At 45.6% G+C, this 19,192-nt stretch overlaps 1 protein-coding gene across 1 annotated transcript in view; it reads left to right on the plus strand.

The window, feature by feature from the left end:
- The first annotated feature begins 260 nt into the window (after window positions 1-260).
- LOC119454094 (uncharacterized) overlaps window positions 261-19,192 on the plus strand; it is a 31,029-nt gene continuing 12,097 nt past the window's right edge. Inside the window, 9 exon segments of the mRNA XM_049667911.1 lie at window positions 261-267; window positions 415-583; window positions 1,530-1,711; window positions 2,634-2,849; window positions 4,123-4,290; window positions 5,470-5,673; window positions 6,698-6,847; window positions 11,134-11,296; window positions 13,543-13,745. Coding sequence (XP_049523868.1) covers window positions 261-267; window positions 415-583; window positions 1,530-1,711; window positions 2,634-2,849; window positions 4,123-4,290; window positions 5,470-5,673; window positions 6,698-6,847; window positions 11,134-11,296; window positions 13,543-13,745 — 1,462 coding nt within the window.

Here is a 19,192-nt window from a genome sequence, read left to right on the forward strand (position 1 = left end):
TGGCAATTAGCGGTTGAGCGTAGGAGGAATGAATACATGTGCCACATAATACGTATACCGCGTGTGTGTCATTGGAGCAGCAGTAAGCATGACAATCAAGCTAATCCTTGACAATCTAGACAACCAGGAAAGCTAAGAATAATCAGCTGAACCTTTGCTAACGCTACGTATATCCTGGCATAGCCGAGCTAAGCCACTGCAACTTTTTTTCTTGTGGCCAAATCCACTGTGCATCCGGTGTGGAGACTTTCCAGTCCATCATGCAGGGTGCGTGCATGCGCAGTCGATACCAGGACAGCACGACGGCGGCGGCACGGAAGGCGCGAACGCGCCTCGAGTGTGCGAATAACTTCGGACATTGCAGTAATAACGCAATTTGTTAACCACTTTCCATTCCCCTCTTATATCGTGCAGACTGCGGAGGCAACCTGACGGCGTTTCCGCTTCCGGCGAGGATCTACTCTCCGGGTTACCCGAGGGCCTACGACTCGAACCAGTTGTGCCGTTGGGTCATCACCGCGACCGAGGGCAACATCACGGTGCGGTTCCTCAGTGTTCTGATCGAGGAGTCACCCGAATGCGAGTACGTTTTCCCCTGGTACAACTTTCCGAGACAACTTTCCTACGACCTTATAGACTTTAAGTACGACTTTCGCGAGACGTTCTCGCTGGTCGTTTACCTGGCACGACTGTAGTCAGTCCGTGCATCTCTTGGTCGCAGGAATGACGTGGCACGTGTGGCGTCAGTCAAGGAAAAGGCGTTGAGCTTTAGAGGGATGCTTAAGGGAAAGTATAAAGTTAAACTGAATTGGCCCATTAAATTATGTAGATTGTAGTTGTTTGCCGCTACAGACCACGACTCAAAAGTTCGCACCCTGCAATGTATGACTGAGCAGTTCGTTATTTCAGTTGTACCGCATGTATCCGCATCCTTCGGTCACCGTCTGCATCATGGGGGTTCTCTGATCTTGAAGAACGCAGTATGCGACTGCTGTGTATCCGCAAATGTTTACAATCCTTGTCAGATTTCTTGTCCTAATATTTAGGCGTACCATCTGTGCAGCGCCTGTGACCTTGAGAGTAAGAAAGCGAAAGTAGCGGCGGTCGTGACTAAGTGTCTACGAATGAAGTCGCAGGTTCGTTTCTGGGATGCGGATCAATTTCCTTTCTGGGATCGCGGCTTCTTTTGTGAAATCATTGAATGAATGAATGAATGAATGAATGAATGAATGAATGATAATGAACCAACCAATCAATCAAAGTGGAAATACGTGGGTCTTACTGGAGTGAAGGCTTATAGACAACCATTGATCCCGCTAACTTAGACGGGCCGCGAAGCTGTTTTGATTTTCCAGGGCCAGCCCCCTGTACCACCATAAAATTTTGTAGCGTCGACTCAGGCCTACCTTAGCTGTTTACGGATAACATTGGTAGATAATTGCATTGCATTCAAAAGCAAGCACACGCTCACCTTCTCAACTTTTGTCGACTCTGGCACCCCAAGCCCATGTCGTAGAGCTCTCGTTCAGGTTCGACAACGTCGATGTCCTGATTGGCCCGAGCCAGGACTCTGTGGGTAAGATGTGCGGCTCCATCGAGAACCACACCATCGCCACCAACTCCTCATCCGTCACGGTAGTCTTCAAGTCGGACGAGTCCTACGAGGAGAGGGGGTTCTCCATGGAGTTCCATGCGGTCATTGACCCCTCGGGTAAGTTACTCCCATTGAGCATCACAAACTAGGATCTGTTAACTTGATGTCACCTATTTCGGATGAACACAGAAGTAAGCGTCGGTGTGATGCCTCGTAGTGGTGCAGCAAACATCTTTATTCAAAGGTTGACAACGCGGCGCGCCTTTGCCTCCTTCTTCGACAACATGAGGCCGAGGCCACATCTGGAATAAATTTTGTGTGCACGACTGCGGCGAAACCAAAGAAAATACTAAGGCTGCACTGCAATACCCTGGCAGCGTCTGCGTTCGGAACGCGTTAACATCCTTGTGGGTCTGTACGTCCTTAATTTTCTTTGAATAGCGTTAGAACATATAGGTTAGAGCACGCTTTGCTGGGATTCGAATGCAAAATTTAGTGCTGAGCAGCAGAAGGCCGCAGGCACTGATATATTTTTCAAGGCAGGGGCCCCAGTTGGGGCTGCGACCACACACTGGATTCAAGGCAGGGGCGTTGTGTGTTCTTTGTACATAGTCTATCCTCCCCTAAAAGGAAAGAGTGTCATGAATGACAATTTTTCTCTTTCATGATACTTCCTCCAACTTGAATTAATCCACAGAACTGACTTGTCTTTCCTCCCCTGTATTTGGTTTAGTGATTGACACTTCGTACTTCACTGAAAAACGCGATAAAGCAGAATCAAGTGAATTGTATTGGTTACGTGGCGCGAAGAACGCAGTTCAACTTAATCGGTACGCGTGGCCACCTCTGCGAGGCCCATTTTAGGATAACACAGACCGTCTCATTCGAAGACCATGGAAGAAAATAAAGGCAGCCAGGCAATGACTCTGCATTACACGGCAGACGAGCGAACGTAAAAAAATGATGCTGTTTATCGGGGCAACACCCTGCGCGTTATACGTGGCAGAAAAAATCAACCTTTGCGCGTGTTTCAATGCAGGTTTCGCCGAAGAATGCGGCGATACACTGGTGGGCGAAGAGGGCAACGTGACGAGCCCTGGGTACCCGCTCCCATACCCACACAAGAGCAGCTGCTGGACGCTCATAAACGTCACACCCGGCCGTGTCATCGTCATGCGCTTCGAAGATTTGGCTCTGGAGACGGACGACTTGTGCGCGTTCGATTTCGTCGAGATCTTCGACGGCCCTTCCGAAGGTGCGTGTGACACGCGTGGTTCCGTTGGAATGGAAAACAAGGATATTGCGTTTCATCGCCACTACTGCTTCAAAGAAAGCACAAGGTGCTCAAGTTTTCGTCCGATGATCCGATATCATCTGGTGCTTCTGTGTAAGGTGCACGTGATTCGGGCTTTATGACCGCATGGAATTTATATGCATGGAAATTTCGATGCATATACGTATTTTTGGTAGGAAATCCGTGATGGAGCCCGTCCGTACGAATATTCTCAATAATATATTTATCCAATAATCTCGCATAATGATATGTGTGACTGAGCATGCACGAAAATGCGTAGGGTTTCGCATACTTATGATACAAGATAATTATTTTTCTGCCCATTTCTGATACTGAACTCGTACTGGAGTGTAGCCCTTCTGTACAAACCTCAGTAATTGCACACGTTTTCGTATAATAATCCAAATTAGCTCACATAACGAAACGCCACATAGAAGCACACGTGATTGGAGCTTTAGGATCACGTGTAATTTTTCGACACGGAATCTTGCACGCATGTGCGTAGTTTTGACAGCATTCTTACGAGGGTGCTTCCGGCCACAGCATTCAGCATGTTTCCGTAACACTATCACGGGATTCTTACGGTTTGCTAATGCTACGAAAAGATCTTGTTATTTTCGTTATTATCACAGCTGTGACAAAGGTGTTCTACCACTACTCCACAATTGAAATGCATCACCCGCAGAAGAAGATGAAAAGAAAGGAAATGCTGTGCTGCATTTTTTTACTCACCTAGTTCGTAAAAAGGTCGGAGGTGTAAATGATGTCAGTGCAAGAAGCCATAAAAAATAGAAAATTGGGAAGATACCTTTCGCACTTCGGCATAAACTGTCCCCCACTTGCTGTCATGAGCCGCGAATAAAACTCTGCGATTCACCAGAATCTTCACAAACGTCGCAGATCTGGGGTGCACATCTAGGGTGGTGGTAGACGTGGTCAGATTGCGCCATACTCTCGAATTCGCCATCTCGTATATTCTGATTGGCCTGCAGGGCTGCTACAACCTCTCTGATTGGCCCGAAACACCGCCATGGACTAGCTGCAGAATTCGACAATGTGGCGGAATTCGACAATGGCCGCAATAGCGCCCCATCACAGGTCTAAAAAAAAACAAGAAAAAAAAAACATACACAAACTTCGCGTCACAAAGAACCGTAACGCTGAAACGCGAATATTCTGATTGCGATCGGGAGTGACCTCTTCAACATTTTCTTTCTCTCTCTCTTTTTTTAAGACTCTCCATCTTTCGGTCGATTCTGCACGGAGTCCCAAAAGCGGACCCTCCGCTCAACAAGCAGCAGTGTACTGGTCCACTTTAAGTCCGACGACCTGATCAGCAGCCGGGGCTTTTTGCTCGACTACGAAAGTGACAGCGGAGGCATCAAGGTCAGCCACGAAGGAGGTAAAGAGCTCGCGGGAAATGACGATCGGCCATTGCGTTAGCGAGCAGATGTGTACGTTTAGTTCTCGTCTTGTTCTGGACGTTTAAAAGTTGCGTATGTATACGTACGCGGGGTGGTAGGTGGCAGGATGAAGACCATCTCGGAGTACGCCAAATAGGCTTCACGCGGCGAAAGAAATGAAATGTTGGCGTTTTTATTCATTCATGTACTGGGTGGTCCACTGACAGTGGAGACACTTTACTAGCATTCAAGCTCTCATAGTAGCTTAAGTTTTTGACATGAAAGCCAGCAGACTCGATCGTTTTGATAAGTATCTGCATTAGGCGTCGTGTGAGGCGCACTTACACCATGAAGTGGAAGAAATGCTGAAGTTATATTCGCTCAGTTGCTTTCGAGGTGTGTCCCCTAGAAGTGGGCTACCCTGCATGTCACGCAAGGAACCGTGCATGCGGAGAAGAGACATACTCTAAAGTCATCGTCTCTTCAGCGGACCGATTTAATATTGTCAGATTAAGCAATCAAACGTGTTTCGATTTGTATCCGCTACAATCGCAGGCACTCAGAAAATGTGGAAAATGAAGGGTGACAGGCCGCTAAAGCTACTGTAAAACTGTCCCCTTTGCGCAAAATAACCCTGCGAAAATGAACAAAACAGAGTAGACTGTCTACTTGATGCCGGCTGTTTAAAGTAAGAGTGAATATAGAATAGACACTTAAACTGAAAAATACTTTATTCCTGTTTCCTTCCTAGCATCTTGTTTTTATTTACTGCAGTGCCTCTCCTACAAAGTGGCGGTTGATGCTGCGTGCATATTTTATTTTACTGCAGTCGTTACACCTCAATTAGACAATCACTGAATGCTGGGCTGCCCTTATATCCTGATTCGAGCTTGAAACTGCGGGACAGCCTCGGTTCGCGAACAAATCCCACCTGAACTTCGCACTAAGCGAGAGCGTTTCTAGTATCCTTTAAACGCTGCAATTCCTAAAGGAGATTCTGTGAATAGCTTTAGCGTGTGGATACATGTTCGTGGGTGTATCTTCCCTCCTTGTGTTTGTATGATCACCGTGTGTATCATACCTTTCAACCAGCACGTGGAGTACGTAGCACGCCAGGCGAACACCTCCAACTTAAAAAAAAAAAAAAAAAACTGCAGTCCTCGTCTGTCTCTGTACAGGCTGCACCGTTACGTCAGGATTTGAGAATGGCACCGTGGCTACGCCCGACTACCCCGACAGGTACCCGGCCTCGGCCCACTGCCTGCTCGATCTGGAGGCCCCGCGAGAGGCAAAGGTGGCGCTTCGGTTTGTCGACTTCTCGCTCGAACCGGACGTTGACTGCAACTACGACTTCGTCGAGGTTATGGACAAACATCAGGACGGTACGTCAGCCGTCGTGTTCATTGGTGACGTCGTGAGACCTAGATTTCCTTCGTGGTCTAATAATAAGTTTCCCGCCGCATAAGAAAGAAAATGTAAGGAATATGGCATAATACCGTAAAATCCAGCATATAATACGAAAGCGAATACATAGTAGGAGTAAGAATACATCTTAGGAACACAAAATATAGAAAAATGTAATTTCCCCCCATATAATGCAACTAAAAGCACTTCGTTCTTGGTCGCAAATAAGACCAAAACCACTGAGATCTTAAATTATTGGTACGAGATTGTCCTATGAGACGCGGCTTTGACAGGCCAACATCCGGAGCACAAGCTTGCATCACCATATTTACACGTTTAAGACCAGCATGTTTTTTTTTGCTGTTTTATTTTTTTCATAACACTGACAGCGCGGACCCTCAAGCCAAGCTTATGGCTACTTGCTGGCGTCGCGTGCTTAACCGTGGCTTCTGCAAAAGATGTGCACCCCCTGTGCCTCTGCCTCAAATGTATCACTAATTCTGTATTCGCCGCTTTCGCTGTCGCCGTTGCTGAATGGTGCAGCTCCAATGTTTCAGTTAATGATTTGCTTTGCCGAATCAATACTTAGGAACGTGTTCTTTTATTGGGCGTGTTGGTTGACATACACAATAAAAGAGCGTGACAAATATGGGTGACTGAAAAAATGATACCCACGCTATTGTCGTCATCTCGCTCGTCCGCATTTGTTACGCCGTTTTCACTGTGAAGTTTCAGAAGAGTTCTTGGCAAAGCTCTAAATTAGGGCGCGGTGCGAACCACGAAAAAGTAAGCAAGATACACGCTATGCTCTAGGGTAAAAAAAAAAAAAGATTGCCTTGAGATAGTATATATTCCATTCACTCCAGTAGACCGACAGTGTTCACTTTCAGTACCTGCCGCCTTGCCAAACACATAATCTCAAAATGAGCCACTGAGTTTTTCAGCTACTATCGCTACCATCGAGTCACCTCCGAGCTCCGTTTCTCTCGGCCCTAACCTCAGGTTGGCGATCTCTGGGCCGACTGTGTGGGGACAAAGGCGAGAACGTAGAGCTGGTCACCTCGGAGAACCGCATGCGGCTCACGTTCCGAACCGACAACTCAACCGAGTCTCGAGGCTTCATGGCGAACTTCCACCTGGTATTCCCGCAAGGTAAGTGCTTAAAGTGCAAACACGCGTACACTCAAGTCAATAAATGTATCTCCCCTAATTGAATCCTAATAACGGGTGTCTCGAACTCGTCTCAGGCATCGCGGGTAGCATATTCTCACGAAGGCATAGAGTGACGGCGAAGAGCCGGACAGCGCCAATACAGAGTCACGAATCTGTCTCTTTGTAGGGCGAACTTGTGCGCAGGGAAACGAGTAGCGCTCAGAGCGGAGCGATAGCGGCGAGCACAATTGCCGATCTTCGAATCTAAACTGACGAGTTAAATACATCCGTTACTTATACAGGTATCACGGTAAATTCTATAGTAAGCGCTCGCACTCGCTTACAGTGTACGACCGTGTTCGCCTAACCTAACCTAACCTAACGACAGCGATATCAAGGTTTATGGTTTCACTTTGACTCTTTCGTGTAGAGCCTGTATACGCTCTGGGATTCAGCCACGGTAATGCTTGACCCACAGTTCAATAATTTAGTTTCTTGTGGAGTACAACCGAATGTCCGGTTAAATTTGTATATTCTTCCTTTCTTGTGTGCTTTTTTTATTAATGATTATTGATTCCTAATACTATTACTGCTTTAATTTAACTTGTCATTTAACATTTCAACAGCATTTGCTCTATGGCAGCCCCGAAGGTTTATGTGTGGTTTTAACTCATGTCGCCCACGTGACAACCTCGTCATCACGTGAGTGCGACGTATCGGCGCGATGCAGCATGCAAGGCAACTACTTGTGAGCAAAAAAAAAAAGCAAGAAAACAAACCAAAAAAAAAAAAACACATTGAGATCTGTGAAGCGTCTCTTGCACGTGGGAAATTCTCAAAGCTGTAAATCTGTTCGATATACCGCGTGGTCCCGTAGGCCTCGGTTTGTCCGAATATAAAGTACCTGTTTGCCTAGAGCTTTTTAGACCTCCACGTCTTATTTCAATGCAATAAAGAAAACAAAAACGTCCGCGGCCTAATGGTTAGGTTATCGTTTTACTGTGCTACAGAATCTATGTTCGAATCCGGCCGTCGGACAACGTCATTTATGTTAATTTATGAAAAAATAAACCCAATCTCTTTATTGTCTTTCAAAGACGTTTTGTAGACATCTAATGTGAGCTCATAGTAGCGCCGTTTGTGTCCACAGTGAAGAGGAGAATGCTTCTTTTATCATCTCCGTGCGGACACTCGTCCTGACTGATCCAGTCTGCCATTTATACTGCGGCTTAATTTCAATTGCTGCAATCAACGCACACGCTACCGGATGTACCACATACCCTGCCCGTTCCCTACACCCGGGCCAACCTGGACCACGACGCGTACGGCAGTGGGTATCGAACCCACCTACCTTCCCCTCTGTAGACTAGAGCGGTGCTCGGTTTGACAGCGCGCTCTTTTTGGTTACTCGTCTACCGCAGTGGTGATGCAAGATCGGTATTATACGGTTTTACGGTTTTGTGCGTTCCGGATCACGTGTCTGCATCGTCTCGTTGTGGCAAATGATAGAGAGAGAGAGAGGGGGAGAGGAGAGGAAAGGAAGGCTGGGGAGAAGAAGAGGTAGCATTTACATCCAAGTCAGCTCCAATATATGTATTCAAATACACGTAAAACACAGAAACGCTCGCGTCACGCAGCCGCTGAATCAATTTGAAATGAGTTCTCAAGAGAGAAAGCTGGATTCGACCGACGGCATGAAGCAGAATTTTGATTTACGGCCTATGTTTCCGAATCGAATAGTGACTATTCGATTCGAAGACCGAATCGAATTGCACAATGTTTAATTGGTTATTCGAAAGTTTTCAATATTCGCACGTCCTTAAAAAAAAGCCCGTAGAAATGGATCCAACCCTGCTTCGCGCTGAAATTTCTAGTAATGATTTGTACACTCTGGATGTCTTTTTGAACTGACGTGAAGGTCATCATGCGGTCACTGTGGAGAGAGAGAGAGAGACAGAAGAAAGGGGAAAGGCAGGGAGATTAACCAGATGAGAAGATCCGGTTTGCTACCCTACGCTGGGTCACTGTGGAGGAGACCTTCTGAGCAATAGCTCACACATATGTACTGTCGCTGAGCATTTTTTCGGTACATATGTCTTATGGCAAGTCGCAAAAAACGAAATAACAGGGAAAAAAAAACAAGGTCTTCAGGGGAGCATTAGTGTACCAGGAGTTAGTCGTTCCATGTTTTTCCATGTTTGGTGTTACAGAGGGTATAGAGAGGATCCCCCGAAGACTGCCTCTCTTTCTTCGATGTCAACCGCTGTTGAGTTGCCTTAACTTCACTTACGCCACCTTGACCTGCTTTCAGAGCCCTTAACTTGTCTTTTCCTTGCTATCTTTCTTTTTAGACGGCACTTCCTTCGGGATCGGCCAACATTTCTAGACAGCACAATCTCCGGGATTAGCCCACTTATTTCGTTGAGTAAAGCAACTCTTCCGTTACCGCTTTTAAGGCGCGCGCATTTTTAAAGGTGCGATGTTTTATTCCGGCCTTTCTTGGGCTCATTATGCTTTATTTAGTGCTCCCCACATAGCTCTACGCTAACATCGCCACGTCCAGGTTTTGTACATGTGTTTTGCTTGTTATTACTTTGTTGCACCAGCTGCGTTGGCATGCCGTTTCTTGGAACTTTAGACAAATATGGGCAGCGTAACCCTCTCCCATTTGCTGTTGTATATTGTATACTTTGGGTGAGGATACTACACTGTGAACTGTGCTAAAAAGTGTTCTAAAATGGTTGGTTGACGGACTGGCCAATCATGCATGGAATTCCTAACGAACCCAAGGATTGGTTAACTGATTGTCCAGTCACAAAACAAACCAACAGCGATTCGTCAGCAAACATTTTGGGCGGAGCGTTGGGCCTAGAAAATGAGGCCGCAGCGCTCCGATCAGGCAGAGTGGTTGTGGAACTGACTTCGGGTGCTAAGCACCATCGGCTCGGCCGAGATAGGGTCGCCCTATATAGTCCAAACCTGTGTAAGCTCTCTCTAACCAATGTATCATTGCAACCAAGCTTCGTAGAATCTTTATAAATACAAGCTTTCTTCGTTGATACCTCAGCGTCTGCGTCCTTCGAGCCTAACTCACCCATTGAGCAACCTGTGCAGACCGTCCCTGACGGTGCGTCCCGGACGCCGAGGTGGGGGTGAGAACCACGCATCATCGTCATCATCATCGTAGGAAGACGAAGACACTTTACTAGCGGTTCTTTAACGTGCGCCTAAATCTAAGTACGCGGGTGTTTTCGTATTTCGCCCCCATCGAAACGCGGCCGCCGTGGCCGGGATTTGACTCCGCGACCTCGTGCTTAGCAGCCCAACACCATAGCCACTAAGCAACCACGACGGGTCGCCAAAGAAGACCTTGTCTTCAAAAAAGTTCACCGCAGGTCATACACATCGATGTTTCGTGTCAGGGCTGTACAGCTATAGAGGATAGGTGGCGTAGCCCTTTGTGAAGTGCTTTCACTTGCAGGTGATAGCAGGGGTCATAACTACTCCCATCCGAATTTCTCGGGAAAACATCCTCGACTACCAAGAGTTTGTTGGTGAGGGAGCGGGAACAATGAATAATAATTAAGTCGCGTCCAGCAGTGATTATTTATGGGCTATATAAGAGCGAAAATGCACTACGGAACACGGATATGTCGGTGGATGAGCCTTCTTCGAATTTTTTTTATCTGTCATGTCATGAATGGGCAATACTTGTGTTCTTATACCCAGCGTATATGAACATCTTGCTTCTTGAACATCTTGAACGGTCTCTGGACCTCGAATCCTTAAATCACACCAGACCCAGAGAAAATGCGACAATGTCGATTTGCGCTCGTCTTGAAAGAACCTGGAGCTTAAATTGCTTGAAGCACTGTAAGGTTTGAGAGCAAAGACTGACTTTGGCTAGCTGGTCCCTGGCTACTTGGTCTAAGATCTCGAAGGCCACGGCTGGTAATGCGCAGACTTCGCCTTCATTTATGCAGTAGGAAGTGTCCATAACATGGCAACAACGACGCACCTTCGTCTTTTACAGTGTGCGAAAGCACGACCTTCGAAATCGGATACCGTTACTTCGAGATAGCCGTACGTTGCTTAAGATGCGATTGGGACCCTGTTTTTACTGAGTGAGACGTCAATACTGTGCGGGTTTTGGCACGCGATAATCTTGGTGGCGGTAACCGTTGCCAGTTCGTATCTTGAATCAACAATGGATTCAAAGTGACAGGATTTACTCTTTCTGCTTCCCTGATAATTTTTTTTTCGATTCGAATACCCGTTACACGCAGACAGACAGGAGGTGGAAGCGGGCAATACTACGACCTTGCGCAATAGGTCGCTGGTGCCCGCTGATCAGCTGATGCAAGAGATCCCCAGCAGCGTGAACGTGGCCCAAGATGACGAGGCATTTCTCAACTGCATACCCAAAGTGGCTGGATCCAGCGTAACGTGGTAGGAACCAGGTTTTTCATGGCAGTGCCAATAACTCTTTCTATAAAAGCCGAAGTTCAGTACGGATGTTGTTGAAGCAGAAGTTGTAACACGGATTAGTTCAAGGATGCTTGCGACGCCAAGAACAGTGAACCAATCGACGCAGGAATCACGCTTCTGTTTTGTGAGGAGACATTGTTTACCTCGAGCCGTCTGTATATACCCAAAATTAACTCGAACGGAACTTTTTATTGCCACCGGCTGTCCTTCATAACAATCATTGGTTTAATTGGCATGCCTAATTGAGTAATTCATGAGAGATAAGGAATTGTAGCATTTTAATTCATCCCTTGTTAGAAGATGTGTCCATTGTAATTCTGGATGTGTTGCGAAACGCCACAATTAAGAGTTTGTGGCAGGGAAGTTCTATTTTGTCGTATATTAAAGGCTCCTAAAGCATGCCAGGGTACGTAAAATGTCACGTGGCAGAAATTGCGCACACAAGAACCAGCTGAATTTTGCATACAAAGGGGTCCAAACAAAAAATAGTTTGTCACCGAAGCTTTATTCCGGTGTTTCATCTATAAAGATATGTCCTTCAGCCTACAGACTGTTTATATTCATCTTATAAACAGCCTCTCTCCCCATCAATTTTTGTCGTTTCGCGACTGCGTCAATGCACAGTTATCCACAAGCCAGCATGTCGATTAAATTTGCAAATCTGCCCGCCTAGAGATGAATTACAGTGAACGATATAGTACAATACCAAGGCATCATATGGGCCTATAGTTTACATAATATTAATGGAAAGTTTATTGATTACAAACATTAATTGAGCAGACTGCGAATTGAATTATGACTTTAGATAGACGCACAGTTCACACACCCGCGCACACACACGACGAAAGCACATACGCATATAACCTTTGAAGTTATAGAATGTTTACAAGAGTTGAAGGCTTCGGCTTGGCGGAAATGCCTTGCCTGAATCAAGAACTTGAAATACCAGAGACAGAGCTGAACAGCAGAGTGCCCGTTCAGCACATTCTGCTTCTTTGCGCTCTTTGGTTTAATTTAGAAACATTATGTCAAGAGGATTTCTATTCACTGGAAAGTCATAATTTTTAGACGGAGTGGTGCACAGATAAATGTGACACTTCAGCACACTAGTTGTCTTTGTTTTTCATACGTTTAAAATGCCCGGGCTCATAATGGCTTCCTTATAGACGCTTCCACAGGAATTGCACGTAGACATGAACACAAAACGCCTTCGCGTCACTGGTGAAGCCTACGGCCTTGGAACCAAACTTAACAGGAAGCTTCAGCTCGGAGGCAACCATCTATTGGTACATAGGAACGAAGAAATCGTTTTTCTCGGCAACTACTGCACCAAGTTTGGTCGTGATTTGTTGCATTAAAAAAGTTAAAATCCAGTGACTGTAGGAATAGGATTTGTGATTTAGCAAGGTGGCTACCTGGGCTAGCTTGGGATTCATACTGACAGTAAAACGGCGCGTGTGTTTTTCGCGCTGTTTTACTGTCACTGTGATTTAGGTTGTTAATCCCTGAAAAAAATTGTTGAATGTTGCAAAATTTCAGAAAACAGAATTATGAAGTTACAACTCCGTAACTAAGCCATAAAAAAACGATATCGCAGTTCTGCAAACTTAACCTAATAATACATATAAAGTTGTCAAAATTGATGTATCATACGCCGCTCTGAACGCTCTCATTAATATAGAAGTAGGACTTTTGCTAGGCCTTTGTGACATTGTAACAAGTTCGTCTGAGATGTAAATTAGTATATCGAATTTGTACGCTTTAGATTCTCTAACAGATGCAGTTCACAATACTAGGATATGTGTTTTTGGTGCCGAGTTAGGGATTTGTAAACTTCGTTCTTCTATTCTTAAGCTTACCGATTTTCGGCATATACGGCAAAAATTATAAGGCCCTAAATCAAAATTCAGCCCTGCAGTCACTAAAGTTTAACTTTATTTCTCAAATGCAAAGAAGCTCTGCCTAAGAGGCCGACAAAAAGGCACCAAATGCTTGACTAAGTGGCAATCCCCTTTCCCAGTACACAAAGCACTCAAACACAGACGATAAGCAAGGTACATAAAGTGAATACATGCGCCGAAAATAGAAGGTACATGCACTGCATAACAGAAATGTTGAATGCTATTTGCGGTTTCAAAGCAAACAATCAGTTAACCCTGAGCTAAAGCTCCTTCCGTTAACCGCCGTCTCCGGGTGGGTGCGTGCAGGATGAAGGACGGTGTAGTGCTGAACGGCACCGTGCCCCTGCCCCAACTGTACTCAGTTCCGCCGAACACTCTGTGGATCCGGCGGATGCAATCGGAGCTTGCCGGCAGCTACAGCTGCGTGGTCATCACGAAGTACCTGGAGGCCGTGTCCACGAGCGTGGTCGTCATGGAGGGAACTAAGACGAGGGACGAGTGTGAAATCCGTAAGTAAAAGCATTACTGACACTGGTGTGATCCAGCTGTGCACGAGAGGTGGTCGAAGCTGGGCAGGGTCACCACGTTAAGATGCCGACAGGTTTGCTACATTACGCTGACAGAAGGGGTGCAATGATCAGGAAATTGTAAGTGATGAAACGTCCTTATTAAAAATTAAAAGAAAAAGAAGGCAAGAAAGAAAACACTAACATGGCCTCCACGTTTAGACATTAAATGAATTTATAAAGCTCGTTTCTACATATAAAGCTTTGGAGGCTTTGTAGAGCTCGTCGTCTGCTCCTCGGAGAGACAGTCCTTGTAAGCCTGGTGTCTTTGGTGCAGCCAAAGACAAAATGTACTTTAAGTGTGGCGTGGTTTGAAGGCCACATATGGAGCACTGCGGCCCTTATCTGCCTTGTGGCGGATCAGCTGCCGGACCGCTCCGCAATTTGTCGCCATCGATAGCTCACATCAGGGATTATTGTTGTCCCAGTTCTTACGCGTGTAAGTGCGACGCAGTCTCGCGGTGTGTGAGGCACGGTGGGACTCCGTAGTAATTAACAAATGTACCAACGGTGAAGCATGTGACGAGAGCAAAATGCCGCGAAGGCAGTAAGCAGAGTATACGGTATTTGAATGCACGGGAATGGCGTCCCGTTTCGAAGACGCAGGACAGGAACTGATGGGAGTGGTGGGCCTGAAGCTACGACTGTATTATTTCAGTGAACTGAGGTGGCAAGCATGATGAGGTAATGCTAATAAGATTACTCAGGTTTTCGTTAGATAATTTTACCCTGTATCTTGACTTCCCATTTTTGGTTCTAGAGAAAGTTTCCTTACGTAGGTAGGTAGTGCCTAAAATTTACACGTATCTGCCGGGAAATTGCCCTATGTTTCGTAAGTGTTCAGAGCTTAGTAATTTATAGAAATTGATTATTTGTACTTGTACTTCAAGACGTTGGGCTGCAGTTCCAGTACTTCCAATTGAAAGGAACCCGGCCGCGCAGTGCATACAAATCGCAGCTAAATGGATTTTTTGACCATTTGTAGTTCTTCCTTCCTGGTATCAAGGTCAGAGAATCGCTCGCAAAATTGTGGGTGCACATCGCCGAAGATTCTTGTCGCAAATTGGGAAGGAAATGCCGTATTAGGCTCCGCACTAATCCCTGAACAGCAGCGGATATACTCCCACTTTTGATATTGCACCGGCTTGTGTAAAAACATAAATGCTATTTTGTCCTGAATGCTTTTACGTCAATGCACAGGTCATGAATGAGATGTGCGTCCCCCTGCCGCTGCACATTGACCTCATTCATGTCACCATTTAAGGCGACGCAAAACGCCAATTTCCAGAGCCACTCATAGGTGGACAGTAGTGGCTCGGGACGATTTTTCTGTGCAAGGAACTCTTTATTCCATCCGCAAGGTTAAAGAAACGAGGCAAAATCTTTCCGAAACTCAGCCATCGAGCTGCCGTCCTCAGCAATCCGCACGCTTTCCTCACGCTTTTACGCAATGTCACTGGAAGCGAAAATATCCCGTGGTAATTCATTCCACTTTGTCACTACTAGGAAAAAAAAAACTCCTTATAGGCATTAGTTCGTGAAAATACGGATGTTAACCAGTGATCGTGTTTATTTCGCGTTCTTCTTGATGTGTATGGTTTAAAACCAGGTAACCTAGATAACCTAGACCGAAGAAAGACATTATAAGCAAGAATTTCTGTGCTGGAGGGACGTTTTTTTTTTCATCTTTCTTTTTGAGAACCACAGCTTTCGAAGCGCTTTAGTAAAAATACCTGACATTTGTGTTGTCCGAGTCAGCTAAGTGTAGCACGTTAGTTTTAATTTATATTGTCACAGACAAAACCACAAAAAGACTTCGGTCGACGCTATAGATCTTTTATGGAGCTATTCTGGCACGTTCGTCGTTGTCTTCTTCAATGAGCAACCCAACATGCCTAGCATGGAATTGCACCGAGTGGCTTTTAGTCGTGTCAAGGTTGTGGCAATATTGATCCACCTGTTCAACTAGACAATCATGAAGAATGTGGGGAAACTCGAGGGATCATTTTTTTCTTCCGCGTGCTGAGTAAAAGGGCAGATTTCTCGGAATTTAATGCCACATCTCACCCTGGTGCAGTCTGTAGTGCATTTTGATCGAATGCCAGGTTGCTACATCTTTGAACACTACACAATAGTCCTCGAATAATGTAATGCTCATATCGTCAGACATAACTCCGACTAAGTCATTCACGTAAATCAGAAATGACAGCGGACCCAATACGCGCCCCAGTGGAAGACCCGAGGTGACACGAAACACGTTTGACTCGTAGTTCTGTATGACGACAACTTGTTCTTTAGCAGCCAGATACGTACTTATCCCTTAAAGATTGACTTTGGCAACCCTATACGTTGTAGTTCATACAATAGCTTCCTACAGTGAACCTTATCGATAACCTTACAAAAAGTACAGAAAAAACAAACGTCACCTTATCCCGACGCATGCAAAGCCCCCGAAAAATCATGCACAAGCTGCGAAATTGTTGCGGTTGCAACATGGTTTACGAAAACCATGTTGGTGGCAGACATTGCTATCCAATGAGACAAAAAAATAGTTGATATAAGTGGCAACCACGTGTTCAGGTAATCTGCAGCAAGATGTAGGAATGAAGACAGGCCTGTAGCTAGAAACAAGTAAACGGTCGCCCTGTCTAGGAAGAACTAACGGTCGCCCTATCTATCGCCCTATGTAGGGAGAACGGTCGCCATATCTAGGGAGAACTTTTGCTATAAGATAATCAGTCGGAACTTCAAGACAGGTAATAGACTGGTTAAGAACCGTTAATGGTTCAGATAACTGACGAGTGTAGTGCCTTAGAATATAACTTCGCAATATGGTCCGTCCCCACAGGCTTCTTGTCTTTCAGTTAATCACTTTCTCATCATGCAGACGAGCGCAGGTGGTCCCGCGGTTGTCCGTGAAGCTTTAGCATTAGTGCACCTCTCGTTTTTACACAATATGCAACGCCGTGCAAGCCCTTACTGCCGTATACCTGGGCCAATTTCGAAAGCGGGGTGGTGTCACGCACACTGTTTAGAAAAAGTTGATTTAACACTATTTACAGAAAATGATCAATAAAGTAAACATATGTACAATGCTATATGTACACAGATAATACATCAGTACACGCTATTAAACAGATACTACATAGGTGCGAATATCAAGAACATTACACACAATACAGCAAAAGGGCATTGAAACGGGAACCTAAAGGTTGATCTGAAATGCGTGTTTAGCACCACTCTGGACTAAAGGCTAGATTAACTTGGCCGTTCTGCACCCAAACAAAACGGCGCGACCAATAGCGGTGGAATGCATGGCCTCCCAGGAAAGTGAGCAAATCTCGCCTCAAGTACTGTTTAGAAAAAGTTTATTTGCACTATGTACAAGAAATAACTAAAGTAGTCATATGTACAAGCTTGTGTACACAGATAATACATAACTAGACACTATAAAACTATGTTCACAGATAATACATAGCTATAACCTACATAACTATGTACACAGATAATACATCATTACACAAGATAAAATGAACACTTTGCATGTACGAATATCAAGAACATTGTAATACCAAAAAGGAAATTGAAAAATGGAAGCAAGGATTATTTTAAAGTGGCTATTATCGCCAGCCCGGGTGGAAGATTAAATGGACTCGCCCATTTTGAACCCCAACAAATGGGCACGGCCAGTGGCGGAGGAACTCACGCTCTCCAAGAAAGAAGAGTTGACAAGGAAATTTATTTACCCGTAGGCACGCGTACAACTGTTGTATGAACGTAGAGTACAATATAACGTACTACACATGCAATACATCGTATTTGATATAAGAAGAGTTACGACACGAGAAATCCAAGGAAGCATTCAAAGACGAAACTGTGAATCAAACTTCAGCGCTCTGTTACATCACAGATTCTCCGTCGTCACCCAAGCCGTTCATGTGGCTTTTCTTTTAGCCCTTGTTTAATGTTTTCGATAACCCTAAATTGGACATAACAACCCTCAGCCATTTCGACGGGAGCATTTGTCTTTTTAAATAATACTAGAATTACCGAGAATCATAGGTTTTACAGTCCTATTTTCTAACACCGGCTCTTGCTATGTGAGATTATAAAAGGACTGTGGGCAACGCAAGTAAAAAAAAAAAAAATACGCAGAATCTCTTCAGGGAGTTATCTGAATGATGCGTAAGCATTTCGTTGTAACGACGTGGTGTTGAGTGCTCACACTCAAAACCACACACTCAACACTGCTGGTAATCCTAGCACTGCTCAGCGGCTGCGGTCGTCTTGGCGCCATTACGATAAATACAAACGCGCTGCGGCGACGCAAACTGCTGTTGAAGGCGGCGCAACGTGAACTGATGACGCAAGCAAACTACTGCAGGTGGCGGCGCCGGGTGCGCTGATGACGTTCCGATCCGAAGCCAAGGCTGCTCCACAGTTCTGGCTTACTAAAGGTGTGCCTAGTGTGTGCCAGATTGCAGACGCCACGTATACTCTGTTTCAGTAGTTCCGTGCAGCGGAGCCAAGGCTACGTGACCGTCGAGCGCAGATTCCCTAAGAAGCAAAATGTAGCGCCAGTGTTCGGAACCGTTTGCTTGTTTTAATGGCCTTACCAAGTGGTCTAGTCAGAACACGTTCACGTGACGGCTTCTCTGCACGTTAAAGCGGCGATTTTTTTAGGTGATTTCGCTTCGTTTTAGAGCGAAAGCTCTGCTACGCCATGTCTCGCAAGGTCATGAATGGCGTCGCAATGAGCTTGAGCCGTCGACCGCGAGCCGCCGGATCGCAAGTGTGGCAGATACGCGCACCTGCAATTCTGCACGCCCAGCGGAAACACTGCGTCCGAAACTTATAAAATAATAATAAAGGCTAATAATTTCACTTGGACGCCAAGAGTGGCCAAATACGACTTACGTAGCGTTGCACCATATCAAGAGAAATCGGTAAGGGGAACAGTCTTCGAAGATGCTTCCGCGCTGCAGCGCTCGCCGCTAGCAGACGACTATAGGGCGCGGAAGGACACATTTAAAATGTGTTCGCGCTCCTGATTAGTCGAAGAGACCTGTACCTTCCGCAGCGCTGCACGGAACTACAGAAACAGAGTATAGTCACAGAGACGCGCTCGATGCCACTGCTCGCGCGTTCGTCGTCGTCTTCTTCCACAGCTGGCAAACTTGAAAGCGATCGTCTTACAGCGGAGGACGGAAGGAAGCTCGGACAGTTTTCTCGTTGGGTAACCTACAGAAACGCTTACGCATTAAAAAAAAAAAAAAAAAGAGGCGCAGTTTCGCCCGAAAGGCGAAGCATCGACTGCGATAGCAAATTAGTGGACAGCTATACGAAGTAAGGATAGTAGTTTTATCAGCCGCATAAAGTTGTAAACATAG

The sequence above is a fragment of the Dermacentor silvarum genome, chromosome 5 (genome assembly GCF_013339745.2).
Source record: "Dermacentor silvarum isolate Dsil-2018 chromosome 5, BIME_Dsil_1.4, whole genome shotgun sequence".
In the NCBI taxonomy this organism is placed as follows: Eukaryota; Metazoa; Arthropoda; class Arachnida; order Ixodida; family Ixodidae; genus Dermacentor; species Dermacentor silvarum.